General features: G+C 46.2%; 1 protein-coding gene across 7 annotated transcripts in view; it reads right to left on the bottom strand.

The window, feature by feature from the left end:
* Positions 1–17762, bottom strand: part of hectd4 (HECT domain containing E3 ubiquitin protein ligase 4) — an 87164-nt gene that overhangs the window by 27066 nt on the left and 42336 nt on the right. For 5 of the 7 annotated variants that reach the window (XM_088618715.1, XM_088618719.1, XM_088618720.1 and 2 more), the window contains exons 20-39: positions 17472–17575; positions 16666–16870; positions 15679–15798; positions 15279–15383; positions 14322–14485; positions 13323–13568; positions 12725–12917; positions 11977–12081; positions 11115–11203; positions 9786–9952; positions 8889–9024; positions 8599–8746; positions 7492–7658; positions 7060–7206; positions 5735–5919; positions 4422–4575; positions 3373–3653; positions 2451–2640; positions 1339–1420; positions 99–301 (exon numbers count right to left, since the gene is read on the bottom strand). In XM_088618715.1, the coding sequence (XP_088474841.1) occupies positions 99–301; positions 1339–1420; positions 2451–2640; positions 3373–3653; positions 4422–4575; positions 5735–5919; positions 7060–7206; positions 7492–7658; positions 8599–8746; positions 8889–9024; positions 9786–9952; positions 11115–11203; positions 11977–12081; positions 12725–12917; positions 13323–13568; positions 14322–14485; positions 15279–15383; positions 15679–15798; positions 16666–16870; positions 17472–17575 (3191 nt within the window). The remainder of the gene's footprint in view (positions 1–98; positions 302–1338; positions 1421–2450; positions 2641–3372; positions 3654–4421; positions 4576–5734; positions 5920–7059; positions 7207–7491; positions 7659–8598; positions 8747–8888; positions 9025–9785; positions 9953–11114; positions 11204–11976; positions 12082–12724; positions 12918–13322; positions 13569–14321; positions 14486–15278; positions 15384–15678; positions 15799–16665; positions 16871–17471; positions 17576–17762) is intronic. The other 2 variants (XM_088618717.1, XM_088618721.1) reach the window with 1 other exon arrangement.

Here is a 17762-nt window from a genome sequence, read left to right as displayed (position 1 = left end):
TGGAAAACCAGCTTGATGATTAAATGTCTGGTTATGGAATGGAAATGCATTTTACAAATTAAGTTTTACCAGGCCCTGTCTTTTGAGCCCTTTCTCACCTTGCCAGTTCAGTGTTTCTCTCTCTGCAAATAGCAGTCTGGGCTGTTTTCTTCTTGTCCCCAGTGGACAGGCCGCTGGCGTTCTCCTGGCTGAGGGTCTCCACGGGCGGCCCCACGCTGACTATCAGCCCCGACTGTGCCCACTTGGTGGCCTTGCGCAGGGCTGCTGCTGCCTCCTCTGTGATGACCTCACAGTGACCACTCTACAACACAGAGCCATGAGAGCACTGCTAGACAAGCTCGCAGATGGGACCCCTGCTGGAATGCTTTTTTGGTGCCTGAAGCAAAACAAGTACTAGGGGACATCCTTAAGGGTTTGCCTGTAGTGCATCTCTGAGGCTCTTGTTAAAACTGTTTAATTGCAACATAGAAAAAATTTGACTTTTGGTCAACAAATTGGTCAACACTAGGCAGATCTGAAAATGTCAGATTAAATATGGATTTTGCTCTTTAGAGTAGAGGGGATTAATTGGATTGAAAACTAATGATAAGACTTGGCTAAAAATGTAATTTATTTGCCTTTCATTGATTCTCCTACAGGAAAGGTGTGTAAGCATTTTCTCACCTTCCACTGAAACAATGAAACTTCTAAGCTAAAATAAGATTTTTTAGGATCATTGGGCTGAAACGCCAATAGTTAGCCATCCAAAGAAAAACTATTCTTCATTAAAGCAGTGCCCTAGCTCACAGTGTACAAGCACTTACAGCTTTACCAAGTAGCGCACACAAATTCCAGTGAACACGAATCATTTCTTGGACTGGCGCCTGATAAAATATTCCAGCAAACCCACTTCTTGAGTCTCAATACAGATACTTTTCCTGCTTTCCAGAAGGCCACAACCCATGACCTTATCTACATAACCTGGCCGGACGCTGGTGCCTTAAATCCAGCAAAGGGTGGCATCATAACGATCACCTCCTCTCCTGCTTTTCTGTGAATGGTCTACCTTGTATGTTCCCTTACACGTCTCCAAAATGTATAAAAAAGACTTTAAATTCCCTAATAAACATAAGTAGAAAACATAGACGAAGAACTTAAGTGCAAATCTTTAAAAAGTACAACAGAACTCATTTAAGAAAATTTATTTTTGATTTTCATGTTACTACAGGTTTATAATTGATATTTTTTTCAGTCAGAATATTATAATGTACAGTCTCTGACTCATTGCATTGAGAAGAGGTGCAATCATCGGTACTATCTGCAGCCCTAGGACCTGCTGTCTGCCTGTGCCCTGCTCACCTTGGTCATGTCCCTGTCCATCTTCACCACTTTCTCCATGTTGGCCCCTGTGCCCAGGCGGAAGGGCCGGCCCTCTGAGCTACTGCAGAGCAGCATGGGACAGAAAAAGAAAAACATAGGCTGAGACTTTAAAAACACACTGAGCGTTCTCAAACCACTGCAGGACTGGTGAAAGTTACACATACCTCCCAAGCCAAAAGTTCCCCTCATCATTTTGAGAGTACTTAAACAGGTTGCAAAATTTAATGAATGCAACTGTTTCAAAACTGAAAATGATGTTTTTGGGTAACTACCGAGAAACACTGTGACTCCCCTCACTGGACAAGGATGATATGAATTACATTACAGTATCTTGTTTAAACAGCTAATCCTGGATACAAAGGTGCACTTGCTGGAAGCACACTATTTGACCTCTAAGCGGTAGTTCTCCCAAAAGGGAGGCCAACCGCTAGTCAAAGGAGTTCACAGACAGGTTAAGAAAAAAAAACCCAATAAAACTGACCGTTTTTGCGTGAAATTTTTATCATCCAGAATAGACTAAGCACTGCTGCCTTAAATTACATACATAGTGTAAATGAATGAATGTCAATAAAGCAATTAAAGCATTGAGCAAAGAAATTAAAGAATGGTCTGATATACAAGTAGTTAGCTTTTGGTTGACTGAATTAAAGGCTAGGAATAATCATATTACTTTATGTAATCAAAGGGGAGGTAGAAGTTCTTACAAATTACTTAGCTGGGATGACTTAAGCACGTTATCTTAATCATGGAACCGCATTTCCACAGAATAATGAGGTGTTAAGGAAACACTTTTTTCTTTTCAGACCCCATTGCACGAAATAGGTGTGTGCAAAAATACAAACTCGTACTGTCCAAAAGTAAACCCATACTTTCATATTTAACAGAAAAAAGCATAGGATCCAAGTGATAAATTGACTGCTTGCACTGTTTTTCATCTCAAAGCAGTTCACCTACAGAAGGGGACACTTCACAATGGCTTAGACTGCAGTGAGGGTGACTTGGCACAGTTATCTCCGCTGTGGTGGAAGTGTAACTCTACTGCTTGCACTGCTGGAGACTCCAAGGCCTCTCTGGGCCCACAGACTCCCTACCTGAGCAGCGGCTGCAGCACCTCATGGGAAGACTGGTCTTCCCGCTTGTGGATGAAGATGGACAGCTTGCCGTCCACGGCCTCGCCCTCCTCCCCCGCGTCCTTCTCCACCTTCAGGGAGCTCTTTGGGCTGGCGCGCGTCAGGCTGGTGTCGGGCTCTGAAGAGCTGGGCGACAGCAGCGTCTGGCAGCCTTCGCAACGAAAACCGAATTACACACTGCGGCAAGGACCAGGCGAACAGCAACAGGCCTGCCGGCACGTCCACCGTGGGGAACAAGGCTCACAAAGAAGCGGTTTCCGCTCACTCTGAGTGCTGCACCTTTTAGAAAACATACTAGACTGTGGAAAAACGAGTGTGAGTCTGAACAGCAGTCTTGTGAAAACATCTAAAGATCGCATGTAGAATTAAGTAACCACTTTGCCAGAAGCTGCAGACCACAAAAACAAAAAAAAGGGCCTCAATGGTAACCTTTGACCGCCAAGTATCAGTACCAAAGTTTAGTTCCAACCCAATTATAATCATCAGCTGAATATTGTTTTTGCCAACTCCATAACACGCCTTGTGTTAATTTCACCTTAGATTTCTCTTAAGTTCAAGTTTTGGTTGCACAGAACACATCAACTTACAAGATGAACTTAAACGGGTTAAGAGCACAAAACGCATAAAGAATACTTTAGGTGCTGCCTTACTACGTAAGGAGATCTATGCAGCTGAATCCTGGTCCACACAACAGTGCCGTCGCAAGCGAAGCTAACATTATTAGGGATTTAATTGTAATACTATGTAGCTCAAGTCAATGCAGCTAAAGGCATTTGTCATCACTTTGGATCTGTGCATTTCAAAACCAGACATATGGTGAAACTGCGTAAGATACCAGGATTCTTTGCTTCTCATTTTAGCATAAGCTAAGGCGTCTCCCCACCTGGCACCACGTAGTCCGCCAACTTGGCCAGCAGCAGGGACGCGATTTTGGAGGCCGGATCGCTGGAGTCTTCCTGCTCGTTGTCCAGGGTGTGAATGGAGTAGCTCCACGGGGGCAGCTCCACATTCCCACAGTCCTCCACGCTCATGAGGGGCAGGGCAGCCCGGCAGAGCTGCAGGATGATGAGGACCAGCTTGGGGGAGGGGCGCTGGTCCAGCAGCAGAGACAGCAGCTTGGACACGCAGGCCGGCTGACTCAGGATGGCCTTCCCAATGTGACTCCTGACACACAAATCCATCGGAACACCTCATACAGACCGCCCCCATTGAAGGAAAATGCATTTTAGATGTGTTGCAAGAAATGTTTGAAGCTGTAGATATGTTGCTGTATTTACAGATCGTATGCACAAACAGCAAATGCAAGCAGAGTAAAGAATGCTACTCTTGAAGATGTCAAAGCCAAAATGAAACCTGTAACCATATTAAAAAAAAACAAGATTTTCATGTCTAGGGAAACAAAAAGTCACTCTGACCGAGCTTGAGATGAATAAGCTTTTGCCTGACAACCTCCTGTTCAGCACTTAATCACCAAAGCATTTGGACCTATTTGCTGCAGTTATTTTTCCTTATGTTTTAATGTTGAATAACATGTGCTTTTGCTGTTGTGAAGCTTTAAACCAGTTCTGATTAACATTTCTTATTATCCATGCTGTCTGCACTGGCCATTGCCCGCTTGGCCCACTCCCACAGGACAGACTCCCCAAGAGCTTCCGCTCAGAGCACGGGGAGAGCCCAGTCCAGAGGCTGTGGGTTTGAACCTGGGCCAGTCGTCCATTGGGATCCTTAGCGCTGCCGTTAGGGCTGCGCACTCAAGAGAATAAAAGTACACAGATGACCCGAGAGCCCGTTTCGGAGAACACATGCATGCTGTACTTTACCCTTGAGTGTCAGTAGGAGTGCTGAGATGAAATGAATAAAATTGGCAAACTCAAATTTAAAGACAAATAAGTGCAGAACAAAAAAGGCCATCAGTTGCTGAGACTTCAGTACCTGGACAAGTCATTCAGAAGGCTGAGCACATCCTGCAGGGCGTCATTTCCAGCTGCCTGGTTCCCACAACATTCTGTGGCCCGAGCCAAATGATTGGTCAGCAGGCTGGAGACTTGACGGGCCAACCCAGAATGCACTGCATCTGTGGACCCTCCTTTGGAATAAAAAGCGACAGCATCACTGCTGGATTATTAACTTCCACCCTGCATCGCATGAATTTCAGATCGAACCACCTCATTTCTTCACGGTTTATTCTACTCCCTTTTCTATTATTACAATAACCATCAAAGTCATTTAGAAAAATATTGTATAATGTGTACAATTTCTCTATGGGCACTGTTTCAGCTATCATTTTCATTTATAAAACAATTTGATGCCTTAAATATTGTGCTTTCATTCAAGTGCCATGCACGTCCTTCTCCACATTCTGGGCTAATTCATACATCACTTTACTCCAACATAACATCTTGACCTGATCTTCTGTGCCTTGCCCGTTTCAGAATACCTATAAAATATATGGATTGAACAAAAAAGTATTTTTTAGGAAAACCATTTATAAAGTAGGGCTATAAAGTCAAGTTTGCTTGGTTGCTTTACTGCTTAAAAGTAGGCAAAAAATGTAATGAAGGAAAAGTAAGGACTCTACACTAGGTGTCATTCATCCTGGTTTGCTCGGTCTCAAGCCAACACCTAATACTAACAACCACTTCTAAATAAAATACATATATACGTGTGCAGACATGCAGAGTTGAATTAATGTAAGGTTAAGTCAAAGTACGAAATGATTTTTTTTCTGGAGATTTTTGAAGACTAGCAAAATTTCCACCAAGTGAACCTGATATTTTAAAAGCTGAAGACATTAACCAAACTCCCACATAGGGGGCAAAGTCAGACTTCCAAACATGGTGGTGCTTATAAAGAGCTGTATTGTAGAGAAACAACAACCAGATGGGTCCAGGAACACCTGTCTCACAGAATTTGTCTAACAGATTCCCAACTAAATGAAACCGAAGAAATTTTGGCCAAGCCTTACAAACTAGACAGCAAGCAACAAAGCATTGGAAAATCTCCTGGATTCACCAGTGGTAAAGAGGTGACCTGCAATGTCAACCAAATGAATTCTTCAGTGCTAAAAATATGAAAACTGATAGCGAGAAATGAGATTTCAGATCAGGGGAAGTATGGTGAAAATAAGATGCTCTATCATGGCGGGCCTTCTCGTATCGAAATAAAAAGCTCAATTTGACTGCGTCCAATAAAACATCTCTCTCCCTGCAATCCAGTGACAGTCAGTGACATCTTTGCAGCCACACCTTCCACTTTCTCCCACTCGATGCAGCGGTTGGCCAGGACCTGGAAGGCTGCCCAGGCCATGGTGGCGACTTTCTGCTTCTTGGTCTGCTTGTCATTGGAGCTGCAGTCTCGCTGGCCGCTCAGGCTGCAGAGGCGGTCCATGAGCTGCACGAGCCCGCTCCGCACCAGGCACTTCTCCTCGCTCCTGCAGGGGGAACAGAGACAGCGCGCTCTCACCTGCCCTCGCACACCGGGGACCCGCCTCCCCCCTCCCCCTCCGCGCGCGCACACACACCGAGGACCCGCCTCCCCCCTCCGCACACACACACACACCGAGGACCCGCCTCCCCCCTCCGCGCGCACACACACACCGAGGACCCGCTCCACCCCTCCCCCTCCGCACACGCACCGAGGACCTGCCTCCCCCCCCTCCGCGCGCACACACACACCGAGGACCCGCCTCCCCCCCCTCCGAGCGCACACACACACCGGGGACCCGCCTCCCCCCCCGCGCACGCACACACACACCGAGGACCCGCCTCCCCCCCCGCGCACGCACACACACACACACCGAGGACCCGCCTCCCCCCCCCGCGCACGCACACACACCGAGGACCCGCCTCCCCCCCCGCGCACGCACACACACACACACACCGAGGACCCGCCTCCCCCCCCCGCGCACGCACACACACACACACCGAGGACCCGCCTCCCCCCCCCACGCACACACACACCGAGGACCCGCTTCCCCCCCCGCACACGCACACACACACACCGAGGACCCGCCTCCCCCCCCCGCGCACGCACACACACACCGAGGACCCGCCTCCCCCCCCGCGAACGCACGCACGCACACACACACACCGAGGACCCGCCTCCCCCCCCGGCGCACGCACACACACACACACACACACCGAGGACCCGCCTCCCCCCTCCGCGCACGCACACACACACCGAGGACCCGCCTCCCCCCCCCGCGCACGCACACACACACCACACCGAGGACCCGCCTCCCCCTCTGCGCACGCACACACACACACCGAGGACCCACCTCCCCCTCCACGCACGCACACACACCTAGGACCCGCCTCCCCCGCGCAAACGATATATGAGGACACACCAATATATGGGCAGCAATTTAAACGCTACTTAAAAGATTAGGACAGGACTATTCTGGATAAATTGAACTAAAAAATCATGACGACCCCATGCACTATACAGTCACTGCCACCTCCTTGATGCAGGCAGGTTAAGGGTGGGATAGGACTGCAAGGATCTGTGGATTTCCAGGTCACATCACTTCCTTGAGCTGCCCAACGTGGTGACAAGCAGGGCGTGTGCTTGCCTGGTATATGGGATAGTGCAGAGCAGGCCAATGCTGTTGGCACAGGCGATGGGGTAGCGGGCACACAGCGACACCACAGACGTCATGGTCTCTCCAAAGGCTTCCTGCACCTGGTCCACCATCCCGCCACAGGTCAGCTCCTCGATCCTGGCACAAACACAGGGTTTCACCCCACCAGCACTGCTTGTCCGCACTCAACCGGCACTCGACTCATCACAAGACCAACAGTCACAAGCACTCTGCACACACAAGTTTAAACACGGACATCTTGCATGCTTTGAAAGCTATAAATAAAAAATATGGGGGTATCTATAGACCAGATTATTTACAGATTTCTCATGATTCCTATGTAGCTCCATATCTTCCCAAATCACATGATTTTATATCCGTCATACAGTATAATGGCAGCGTGTGGTTTGCAGTGAGACGTACCTGGGCCCCCCCTGCAGTACCATGGTGACCGGTCCCACCAGGTGAGTGACCCCTCCCACCCGCACCGCGGCCGTCAGCAGCTCCCGCATGTGGACCAGCGCCTGCTTCCGGGTGCTTCCGCGCCGCCAACGCGTCTGCGCTGCCGACAGGAAACTGCTGCCAGAGACCTGTGAGACAGAGCGCATCGCAGTCCCGTCCTGGAGCGATACCGGCTTCAGAGCATCGCTGACCTGAGCTGGGTCAGGCCCCCGAGCCGACAGTGACCGGGCCCCAGGCACCTGGCAGAGCGCCACCAAGGAAGGCGGGGTGTTTTCTAGCTTATGGCGTCACTCATATAGTGTAACTCTCCTACAGGGCACTGTAGAATGAACCCGCAAGCTCAGCGAACCATAAAAGCAATTTTAATTTTAAACCTCCTCAGCAGCAACCTTCGAGCAAGGCGAGTATGTAAAAAGCAGCAGCCAGTCTTTTTTCTGAGTGAGGCCAAGAATTTTCATTTCCGTTTAAGACTACCTTAGGGGAAATTAAAATTAAAAATGCACTTTGCCTTAAAATGGGCATATATATATATAGTGCATGTTCAAAATGGCTAACACTGGAAATGTTGTGTAGTGCTTTAAGAAAGCTGCTTAAGGGAAGAAGATTGTCGTCTGGAATATGACACGAGACTAACAATATGCAGTGCCTTCCTTAAAGGAGTTTCACACTAAACAACTGAAGAAATTCACACATTTCTTACCATTCGCTTTTCAAACTGTGAGAAAAGCACATGTTATAAATCATGGACGTGGTTCAATTGACCAAATTGAATTGCTGTGTTCACAGGACTTAAGGCTGATCAGAAACTGTGCCAAACTCTGAACCCTCACAGTGTTAACTGAGCGAAATTCAGCTGTTGAATTTTCATTTTAATGGAATGGAAAGCAACATTAATGCTTTTTAGGTGGAGAGTTCCCTGCGAAGTTCCAACAAGTTGCACAACTAGAGCCAAACTGAAAGACGGTCACAGTCAGTATTGCCAAGTTCAGTCACAAAGGCTCAGCCGCGTGTAAACACTTGAGAGGAGCAGTGCTTCCTGTCAGCGGGCATTCTGGGGCTGGAGCTTACCGCCTGGTCAGGGGTGGTCCCAATGAAGGCGAAGAGCTGGCCCAGCAGCACGCTGTAGGTGGGCTTGTCCCGGCTGTCCTCGATGGCCAGGGACTGCAGCAGGGTGAAGGAGCTGCTGCGGTGGCTCGTGGGGTGATGACGCCTCCTGCTGGAAGAACATGGGCACAACGCGCTACGATGGAGAGCTCTCGAGGGGAAAAAAATCACCCCGCCCACATCACACTGAAGGAATTTTGTTTACAGGAGATTGTTCTTAGCATTTATGTATGTAGGATTTCTGGGTAACTGACCTCTGACTCCCTCTCGTGAACTCTAGGTCCTCGTTCGCGATCATTTCCAGGTCAGAAGGGGCAGACATGCTGCGCAGAAAGACGGGCTGTTTCACAGTATGGGTCATGGCCTTGGTCTCCGAGGCAGACTTGCAAGCTGTAACCAACAAAGCATTGTACTACTCTGGTGATTTTTCCAAACCTTCTTAACGACTGGTTATTCTTCTATTCCCTTAATTGTTTTTTATTTGGATTTAAACAATCCTCTATACTTAACCCTTAGAAAAGAAAATAACTGGTGATTTAAAATGAACAAGTGAGGTAGCTTCCCTCACTGATTTTGTTGTTCTCTGCTCCTGGTAATACTAAACTCTAGAAAATATTCATAATTCAGAGTCAAAATCAACATTACACACACACACCATTAAAGTTTGATCAAAACTGCAAACCGGAATAAAATGTTTTTAGTAAATGTTATAGTTAATATAAAGGAAATATTTTTATCATGAAAATGTTTGCAAATACAGGGACGAGAAGAAATAAGAAGGCATGAAATACTGTACCGTTTTCAAGAGCGCAGATTTTAGGCAAGTCTGATTGTAGACAGGTCCTACATGACATACTGTGTACTGTAACTACTGCACTTCGTCATAAGAGCTAGTGACCCATCCCTAATTCTGCACAATAATCCAGTATCAATTATTCCTGGCCTACTTACACTACCCAGACACACAGTTTCTTACAAACCATCAAACATCTCCTCAGTTCTGTGATTAACAGGTTTCTTAGTAGTGTTTCTTCGGACATGACTTGGCAAAGCTGGACAAAACAGAAATCCGAACCACGGGGGCCAAGCGCGCAGGGCTTGTGCTCTGAAGTGCCACGCCCTGGGTCTTGTGTGTGGGAAGAGGGCAGTACCTGGCGTGTCCACTGGGGTTCCCGTCGTGCTCCGGGAGTGAGCTGCAATGGTCACGTGGAGCAGCAGCTCTGTCCGGTTCATCAGGCTCCTCACCAAGGCTTTGGTTTTGGCCAGAGGTGCCACTGCCTTCTGCTGCAGAGAGTTCACTTCTTGGAAGAACTTCTCCCTGTTCCCGACAAAAGCAACGGCAGCTTCTGTCTCTACAGTACATCTGATTTGCACTTATGGCAGAGAAAAACAAACCTTACACAGGCTGGTCTCTCTTAACTAGACATTGCAAGGTCAGGTCTGGGGCAGGCCACTAGCCAGCTAGCTATGACCAGGATTCCCCAGGATGCTGCAGCTCCTGGCTGAGCATCGCCAGGGGGCTGGGATTATTCAGACTGAGGGGAGTCAGCATGCTTGAGGTGACGTCAGCAAGAGGTGAACTGCTCATCCCATCCGCACCGATTCTCTTGTTAGGCTCTGTAGAGCTTGCTCAAAAGATGCATGTCGATTTAATTTTTTTGTGGCATATCTTACTTTATTAAGAACCCAGTCAACATTTCTAAATGTTGTCTCAAGGCTTCACTGAGCTCCATCATAGGCAGAAGTTTTACCTTACAATACACAGAACCAATTTTAACCAGGTATAAAGCCAGATGCCATTTTCTGTTTTGGAAGTCATATACACATTCTGCATGGCAAGAGGGAAAAATGATATGGTATTTTAGCTGACGAGGGTGTTACAATATTAATCGGACCTTTTCTAGATTTCTACACTCCCAGCTCTGTACCCAAACATCCAACTGGCTTTATCAACAAGTGCAACATGAAGTCCAGATGAGGACATTAAATCTACAAGATACCTAAAACCTTTAAACACTGCCAACGGATTAACTTAATAAATGCTCAATTATGCATTTATTGAAGTTCAATTTTATGTTCCAGTTTCATCAGCAAGAATGAGTGATTATGGTAGGATGTACATAATAATCCACATAAAATAAAAGAATGTGCCTTGTATGGCAGTATAGAGTAGGATCTCTCATCTTATGTCCTCTAACAAGCATGATGCTTCCCATGAAATCCTCTGTTTTCTTATGGACTGATGCAGGGATGCCCAACTTCAGTCTTGAAGGACTGCAATCCAGCTGTCTCACAGGTCTCTATTTCACCAGCACTTAATGAACTGGGAAAAGGTATTAAACTGGTTCAGCTGGACCAAAAAACACATCAGTTGGGTAGCTAAGAGCTCAGGTGGGATGAGAATCTGCAGACACCACAGTTTTCCCAATGACAGGAGCTGCACTTCCCCAGATTGATGTAAACAGATGGTATCATCTTACCTCAGGGTTAGAACAACATTTTCCAAATCACTGCAATCAAATAGAACTTCCTTCAGGGAGCAAAGCAATTCCAATTCCTTCATCTTGTTCTGAATGAGAAAGGTTTAGAAATGTATAACGTCTTCAGAGAAGAATGACAGTGAAATACTGCCTTAAGGCCTCCTAACAATGTGCTGGACACAAAACATGAGAAAGAGCAACACTGTAAGCCAAGCAAACAAAACGCTAGAGGTGGACACTGCTCTAAATAACCTTTAGTTAAACTGTTATCCTACTGTGCCTTTTATCAGAACAAAATAAATAGTTGTACAAGTTGTTCAAGCTGTTCTATTCCAAAGGAGTGTACATTTCCACTTCCCTTCTGGGAAACATTATCTAGAACAAGCAGCACTGACAGGAACAATGGTTTACAAGAGGTGTATACATAAATAATGTCAATGTTTTGCCACTATGTACCACACATACATTAATCGCACTGGCACTGTACTCATTAAATATTTTATGAACAAACGTAATCTATATTTCTGCTATTTTTGCTTTCTATTCAAAGTAAATAATTCTTAAAACGTGGCAAAACACATTAGAACCTCTGTCTCAGAGGATATGCGTATGGTCTTCACATTTGAAGTGCTATTGCAAGATTAGCTGCAATGAAGGGAGCTGAATTTATAAAAGATGTATAAAATTAAACTGAGCTGATAATGGGAGGTGCTGAAAACACAGAGACAGAAGATCCCAACTTTCGACACCTTCCAAAGGAGAATAATTTCGCCTTCAGACGCTAAAGATTGAAGGAGCCTCAGTTTAGCTTCAACAGCACAGCAGGTATCTACCCAAGGGGCACCCCTAGGAGAGCTCTCACCTCAAAGAAGTGATAGTCGTGAAAGAAGGGGGCGTTGTTCTCCAGTTTTCCCTGCTGGGCCTCGTCCACCTCGCTCTGCCACTTCTGCTCCAGCTCAGCCACACTCTGAGGACACAGGCAAACATTCAGAGAACAAGCTGCGTTGTCAAGCAGTACACATGAGGACCCTGTGCACCTCAATCTCCCAAACTGTCATATCCTCAAATGGAGGTGTGCTATACTGGAGGAACAGAATCTTGTGCAATAAAAACATGGTCAGGTCCACATTCTGGAATCTTGCACAGGTGCAAAATTCTATATACACAGTCAGCCAGTACTAGATAAAGACTACTAGAAATTATTAACAACATACTTCAGTGCTTGCTGTGTCATTCCAGACAGAACATGTTTTGCCGTTATAGAAAATTTACTTCTTTTAGTGCAGAAGCTTTAGGCTGCATGACTGACAACAAAATGTGGTTTCTTGTGTGTTGCCAAAATGACCTCTCATTGAAGGAAATTTCACGGGCAAGCTATGGTAGGGTCAATTAAATACAAAGCTCACCATCACACTGCACTGCAAATACTAGCACTGAAGTGCAAGAGAAAGACCTGAGAAATTCTGTATTTTCACTGTAGGCCGCCTGTTCTTAAAGATTTATGATTTTTATTGCTTAACTGGAAAACGGTTCAAAGATGTGCATTCTTCAATATGTGTCTGAGGGGCACGTGTCGGTATTGAACTGGGAAATGAGCAGAGCTGTCTGACCTGCAACTGGCGCTCCATGGCATTGATCTTTTTGAAAGTCTCGGCCATGATCTTGCAGAGCAGGTCATACTCCTCGCCATGCTCCTCGCGGTACTGGAAGTTGACAAGAGACTGCAGGGCATCGATGAGGGTCAAATGCTTAATCACACAGGAGACGATCACCTCCTCCATCACATCTGGCTGGATTACTTCCCTGGGATGGGGGAAAACAGACAATACTCTGAAATTCAGCACAAAGGCCTAAATATACTTACTAAACATACCGGGTTTGGGCACGATGCTTTGCCATCTAATCAATAAAACACAAAAGGGTGGTTTCCTGGTTTGTACTGCGCGGTGAAGCTGTTTGGGAGATACGGACAGATAAAGAAGTGGGTAGACACCACATGGCCTCATGAGGCGTCTACACTGTGGCCAACTCCACAGGGGCAACCAGGACAGCACCTGGTTTGCTGTGGACCCAAAGCAGCAGCTCTCTCATTTTGCAAAATTCTTCACAGTAAAATTTTTTTTTTGTTTTACTCCAAGCTCGGTTTAAAGAACTTTACTCTGAAACTCGGACTGGAACATAAACAAAGCGGAGCGAGCAGGAATTTACTTGATGCTGGGCCTGAACTGTGGGCGCGCGCGACCCGATATCTCCCGAAGACGGCCCATGATGCCCGGAGGCAGGCGGATGCGTGGCAAGTCGAAGTGGCCCCCCGAGAGGGGCCCCAGTGGGGGGATCAGGATGTCAGAGGGGTAGGTGAACTCGCGGTCCTCCTCGATGGTCAGGGGCAGCGGGGAGGGGCTGGGGGTCAGAGCCGGGGAGATGGCTCCATTGGCCTCCACCTGCCACTGGCACCTGGAAACGCCAACAGAAGAATCTCATCAGAAACTTTCTATTACCTGTCGAAATATACAGCAAGCTAAATTTCTTTTTACCAAAAAACAAGGAGTTGTGGTTTAAGTAATTAGGACATAATTGGGATCACAGAAACATAGTGAAGGATAAAGTCTGTTCTGGAGAGGCAGGAAAGACAGAAGAGGGGGAGATGTAGCACTACATATCAAAAAGAGTAGTCCTGTTTAGGAAGTAAACCTAGAGGAATTATGAATCTCTGAATCTGTGCGTGTCAGACTCATTTTCAAACATTCTAAAGGTATAGTGTTATAATTCAATACTGAATTTATATATTAATTTAAAGTGCCAATAGAAACTCTACATCCCGTTAAAATTTTTCACTTTTCTTTGCCTTATAGCCTGTAATTTCTTTCATTAATCTACAAATTAAAAACATAAAATGAAATAAGTTAGATCGGATAAGTGTCCAACCATCTTGTGATAGCAGTCCTAAATCAGCTCAGGTGTAACTGATGGCCTTTAAAAAGCACACAACACATTGGCTTCCTTCAAGGCTGGATGAGATCTTGGGATCAATACGCTACTAACTATCCAACAGGCTCGACTGGCCTCCTCTCATCCATGACCTTTCCTATGTTTTTAAGTGATCTATGAAGCTGCAGTGACAGCAGCAGGCACACAGTGTAGAGAAGCTCTGCAAAGCCAAGGTGCCGGGTGTTGTGAATGCTCCGCCCTGCGGCCGTGCGCTCGGACCTCTGCAGCAGCTTGGAGCACAGCAGGTCCTGGCAGGCCTCCTCCTCGCGGGTGATCTCCGGCCCGCTGTAGAGAATGCGCAGCATGGAGCAGGCCAGGACGGACAGCCCCAGGGCCAGGTCCGCCAGGAACGGGAGGCCACCGGACACGTCTTCCGAGGACTCCTGCAAGGACACAACACTCAGCCACCGCGGCACCTCCAGCCAAGGAGTCCAGGACTGGCACGCGCACCGTGAGCTTGACCGCAACACACAGCCTCACCAGATCTAACAAGAACTGCTCTTCCAAACCGAGAGGGTTCACTGGAGCTGCTCTGATCATTCACTGCGGCGAGCAGTGCTTTGTATTTGATTGAGTTAAAAAAAAAAACTTAGTTCAAGTAGGCAGCTGCGTCAGCACGCGTAGGCTATGAAGGAACAAGTAAAGGTTTTTCACACCCGAAGAAGGCTCTACAGCCGAAATGCGTTTCTTTACTTCTCTTTTCAGCATGGAATAAACCTTTACTTGTTACTTAGTTTGTTACAGTCTTATATTGGATTCAAACCAGTAAATAAAATATGAAAGCATGGGGTTGGAGTTTGGAGGTTTATTTTAATAAAGCATCATCCAAGCAACCGAACGATGGCTTTATTTGATTGCAGTCTTATGTAGCCAGGCTAACACCTTCACAGACTTTATATAAAAGGCTACAATGATGTTCACCATTGTTTGAAAAGACATAAGAGGTACATCAGTGTAATGCACAATAGTTGTCATAGCTGAAGAGTTATGTTGTAAGACTAAAATCACCATTAATACTTGATATGTGAAAAGGGGTTAAAAAGCATTATATGACATTTATGACTAAACATGTTACTGTGAAATTGTCTTTATGAAGGTCTTTAAAAAATAAGACTGCTTTAAAGGAGACAGTTCAAAGTACTGATCAAATTTCTGAAATTCCAAGGGGATGATTACCTGGGCTCTGACGGTACAAGAGAAGCCCCACATGGCTTTATCTGGAGTGTTGTGCTCCCTGCCGCTTCTCATCTCAAATGAAAAAGTGACCGTATCTCCCTCAACCTGACAACAGAGACATGTCTGAAATACATGCAGCAATATTTCACAAACCACTGTCACAAGTAATTTAACCCAGTTTGTTAACATCATTCTTCCCTGGAAGAAAAAAGAATATTAGAAAAACATTTCTTTATACTGACAAGGTGGGATCCTCAGATCAAGCAGCTACTAATAACCAAAGTAGCAAGATGACCTCCTCATTCTTGGAGCTTAAATCTGTCACTGTATGTAATAAAGAATCAATTTTGGCTAAATCACATGCTTTAATATGGAGCTGAAATCAACCAATTTTCTCTACCTTGACTAAGTCTTTGGGCCACCCTGTGCCCAAGACACTGCGGCTTCCATATCCAAGAGTGTTTCCACCATATTCCGCAACTTTTCTGCTGTTGGTGTTCGGGCCTGCATAGATCACCAGCTAAGGACAAGGAAAGTCAAGTCATTCTTAGTCAAGCCATGAAGAAAGAAGTCCATGTGCCTTTCTACTATAAGACTTTTCTGAAAAAAATTGCTGCTTCTGGAACAATACTATATCAAATGACAGCTGTGATAAAAAACTACGTCAGCTTCAGTCTGCAGTCACAGTAGTCAATTTACACATACATTTAGGTATAAGGTAAATCTTAATTGATACATACAGGACACTGAATGTTTTATCATCTTATACTCAAATTGTGCAACTGTGAACTTCGGAAGCAACAATAACAGGTTAGATTATTTTTCTGTCAGTAGCTATTTATCTCACCATAAAAGGAGAAAATATTCTGCCTGAATGTTTTTATGTGGAAAGCTCAATGTCCATATCACTTAAATTCTTATGCAAGAGACTTAAAATGAATCGGGTATCTTGCAATCTCTGTCTCTCAACATGATCTTTTCAAAGTGTACATTATTGACTCCAGTGGGAAATCTTCACAAGGTTAGGTTATATTTAATCTGCTGCAGTTTTGGAAAAGAAACACATTGAAATCTTGAAGAACTGGGCTTAACTCTAGTTAACTAGATCAACTGTGGAGGTTACCACAATGCAAGATCCCCAGAACAACGAACACAATCCTTTTCAGAACCACTTGAAATATGAATCTCAATTCCACTGCAGATTACATTACAGTACAGCATATTCAGCACGCGAGTATCAATCCACCTCCTCTCCGGATCACAAGTGGACGTCTGCTGGAATGTGTAACCAGATCGGAAGCCATTCTGCTGAAGGCGATGTGCTCCAGCTGGTGCGTCCCGGGCCAGGAAGCGCAAACGCGGGGAGGCGTGGCGGCCGCGTGCTCACCTTGTCGTAGTCGTACTGCGAGGAGCAGCGGGGGTCGAAGCGCAGGTAGAGGCAGCGCGCCCCAGGGATGTGCACCGTCTCCTTGAACTTGTAGTTGTCCCTGACGGGGTGGACGGTCTCCACGGTCTTGCCCGCTGCCCAGGGGGCGGGGATCTTAAGGCCTGTGAGAAAGCCGGGCTCCTCCCGTTCCTCCAGGATATGAAAGCTGAGCAGACAGGTGTGCCAAATTACTCAGCACCTCATTGTGGGTCAGGGAACAGAATTGCACTTAGAGCTGGCAAACCTTTCATGAAAAGATGTGGAAGTGCCTTCTGGTAACAAACTACCCCAGTGGGGATAAAAACCCACCTTCAACAGCCTGGCAAACTCTACAGATCAAAAGCCATCTTCCAATCACCCTCACCCCTCATCTCTCTCCCGCCATCAAAGGAGCAAAAACACAAACCACAGCGCAAGAATACAGATCCCCAAAAACACTGCTAGAGGTTCAACACCCAAAACAACTACAGTCAGCTCTTGAGCAAAACAAGAGCCTTTTCTAACACCACACACACTCTTATATAAATTTTATTCTTTAAAAGTCTTAAACTTTGTGGTATCATTTGCAGTTTAACTCGTACTGCTTGTTAAATGTTAGCATTAAAATAGTTATGCGTTGTCTCAAAATCATTCCATTAAATTGAAACAGGTTGGCACAGAACGACAGGTCAAGCTTTCACATTATGAAAATGGGAGGCATCAGGCCAAATCAGATTTAGGGACCCCCACACACGGGATACCACCCGGACACTTGCAAGCATGCTGACCTGTCGTCCGCAACGGGCAGCTTGGCGCTGTGCAGCGTGGCTCCCCCAGGCTGTGGGGATGGGTCCGAGAACAGTGGGGCCTGCGTCTTCAACAGGAGGGCCGTCTGCAGCACACAAACACGGGAGTCACCGACCTCAAACCCCCTCACACCTCGCGCTGCTCCGATCGGAAAATAAGGTCTAAATCAGCTTGTTGGGACGGGTGTTCTTCACTTGTGCTTGACTGAATTGAAGACATTTACAAAGGCAGATGATACCAGCTACAAGCAGATACAGCATGAAAATCCATGT

Source organism: Lepisosteus platostomus, chromosome 24 (assembly GCF_059453375.1).
Source record: "Lepisosteus platostomus isolate fLepPlt1 chromosome 24, fLepPlt1.hap1, whole genome shotgun sequence".
NCBI classification, from domain to species: Eukaryota; Metazoa; Chordata; class Actinopteri; order Semionotiformes; family Lepisosteidae; genus Lepisosteus; species Lepisosteus platostomus.
This window is presented reverse-complemented; position numbering and strand designations above follow the sequence as displayed.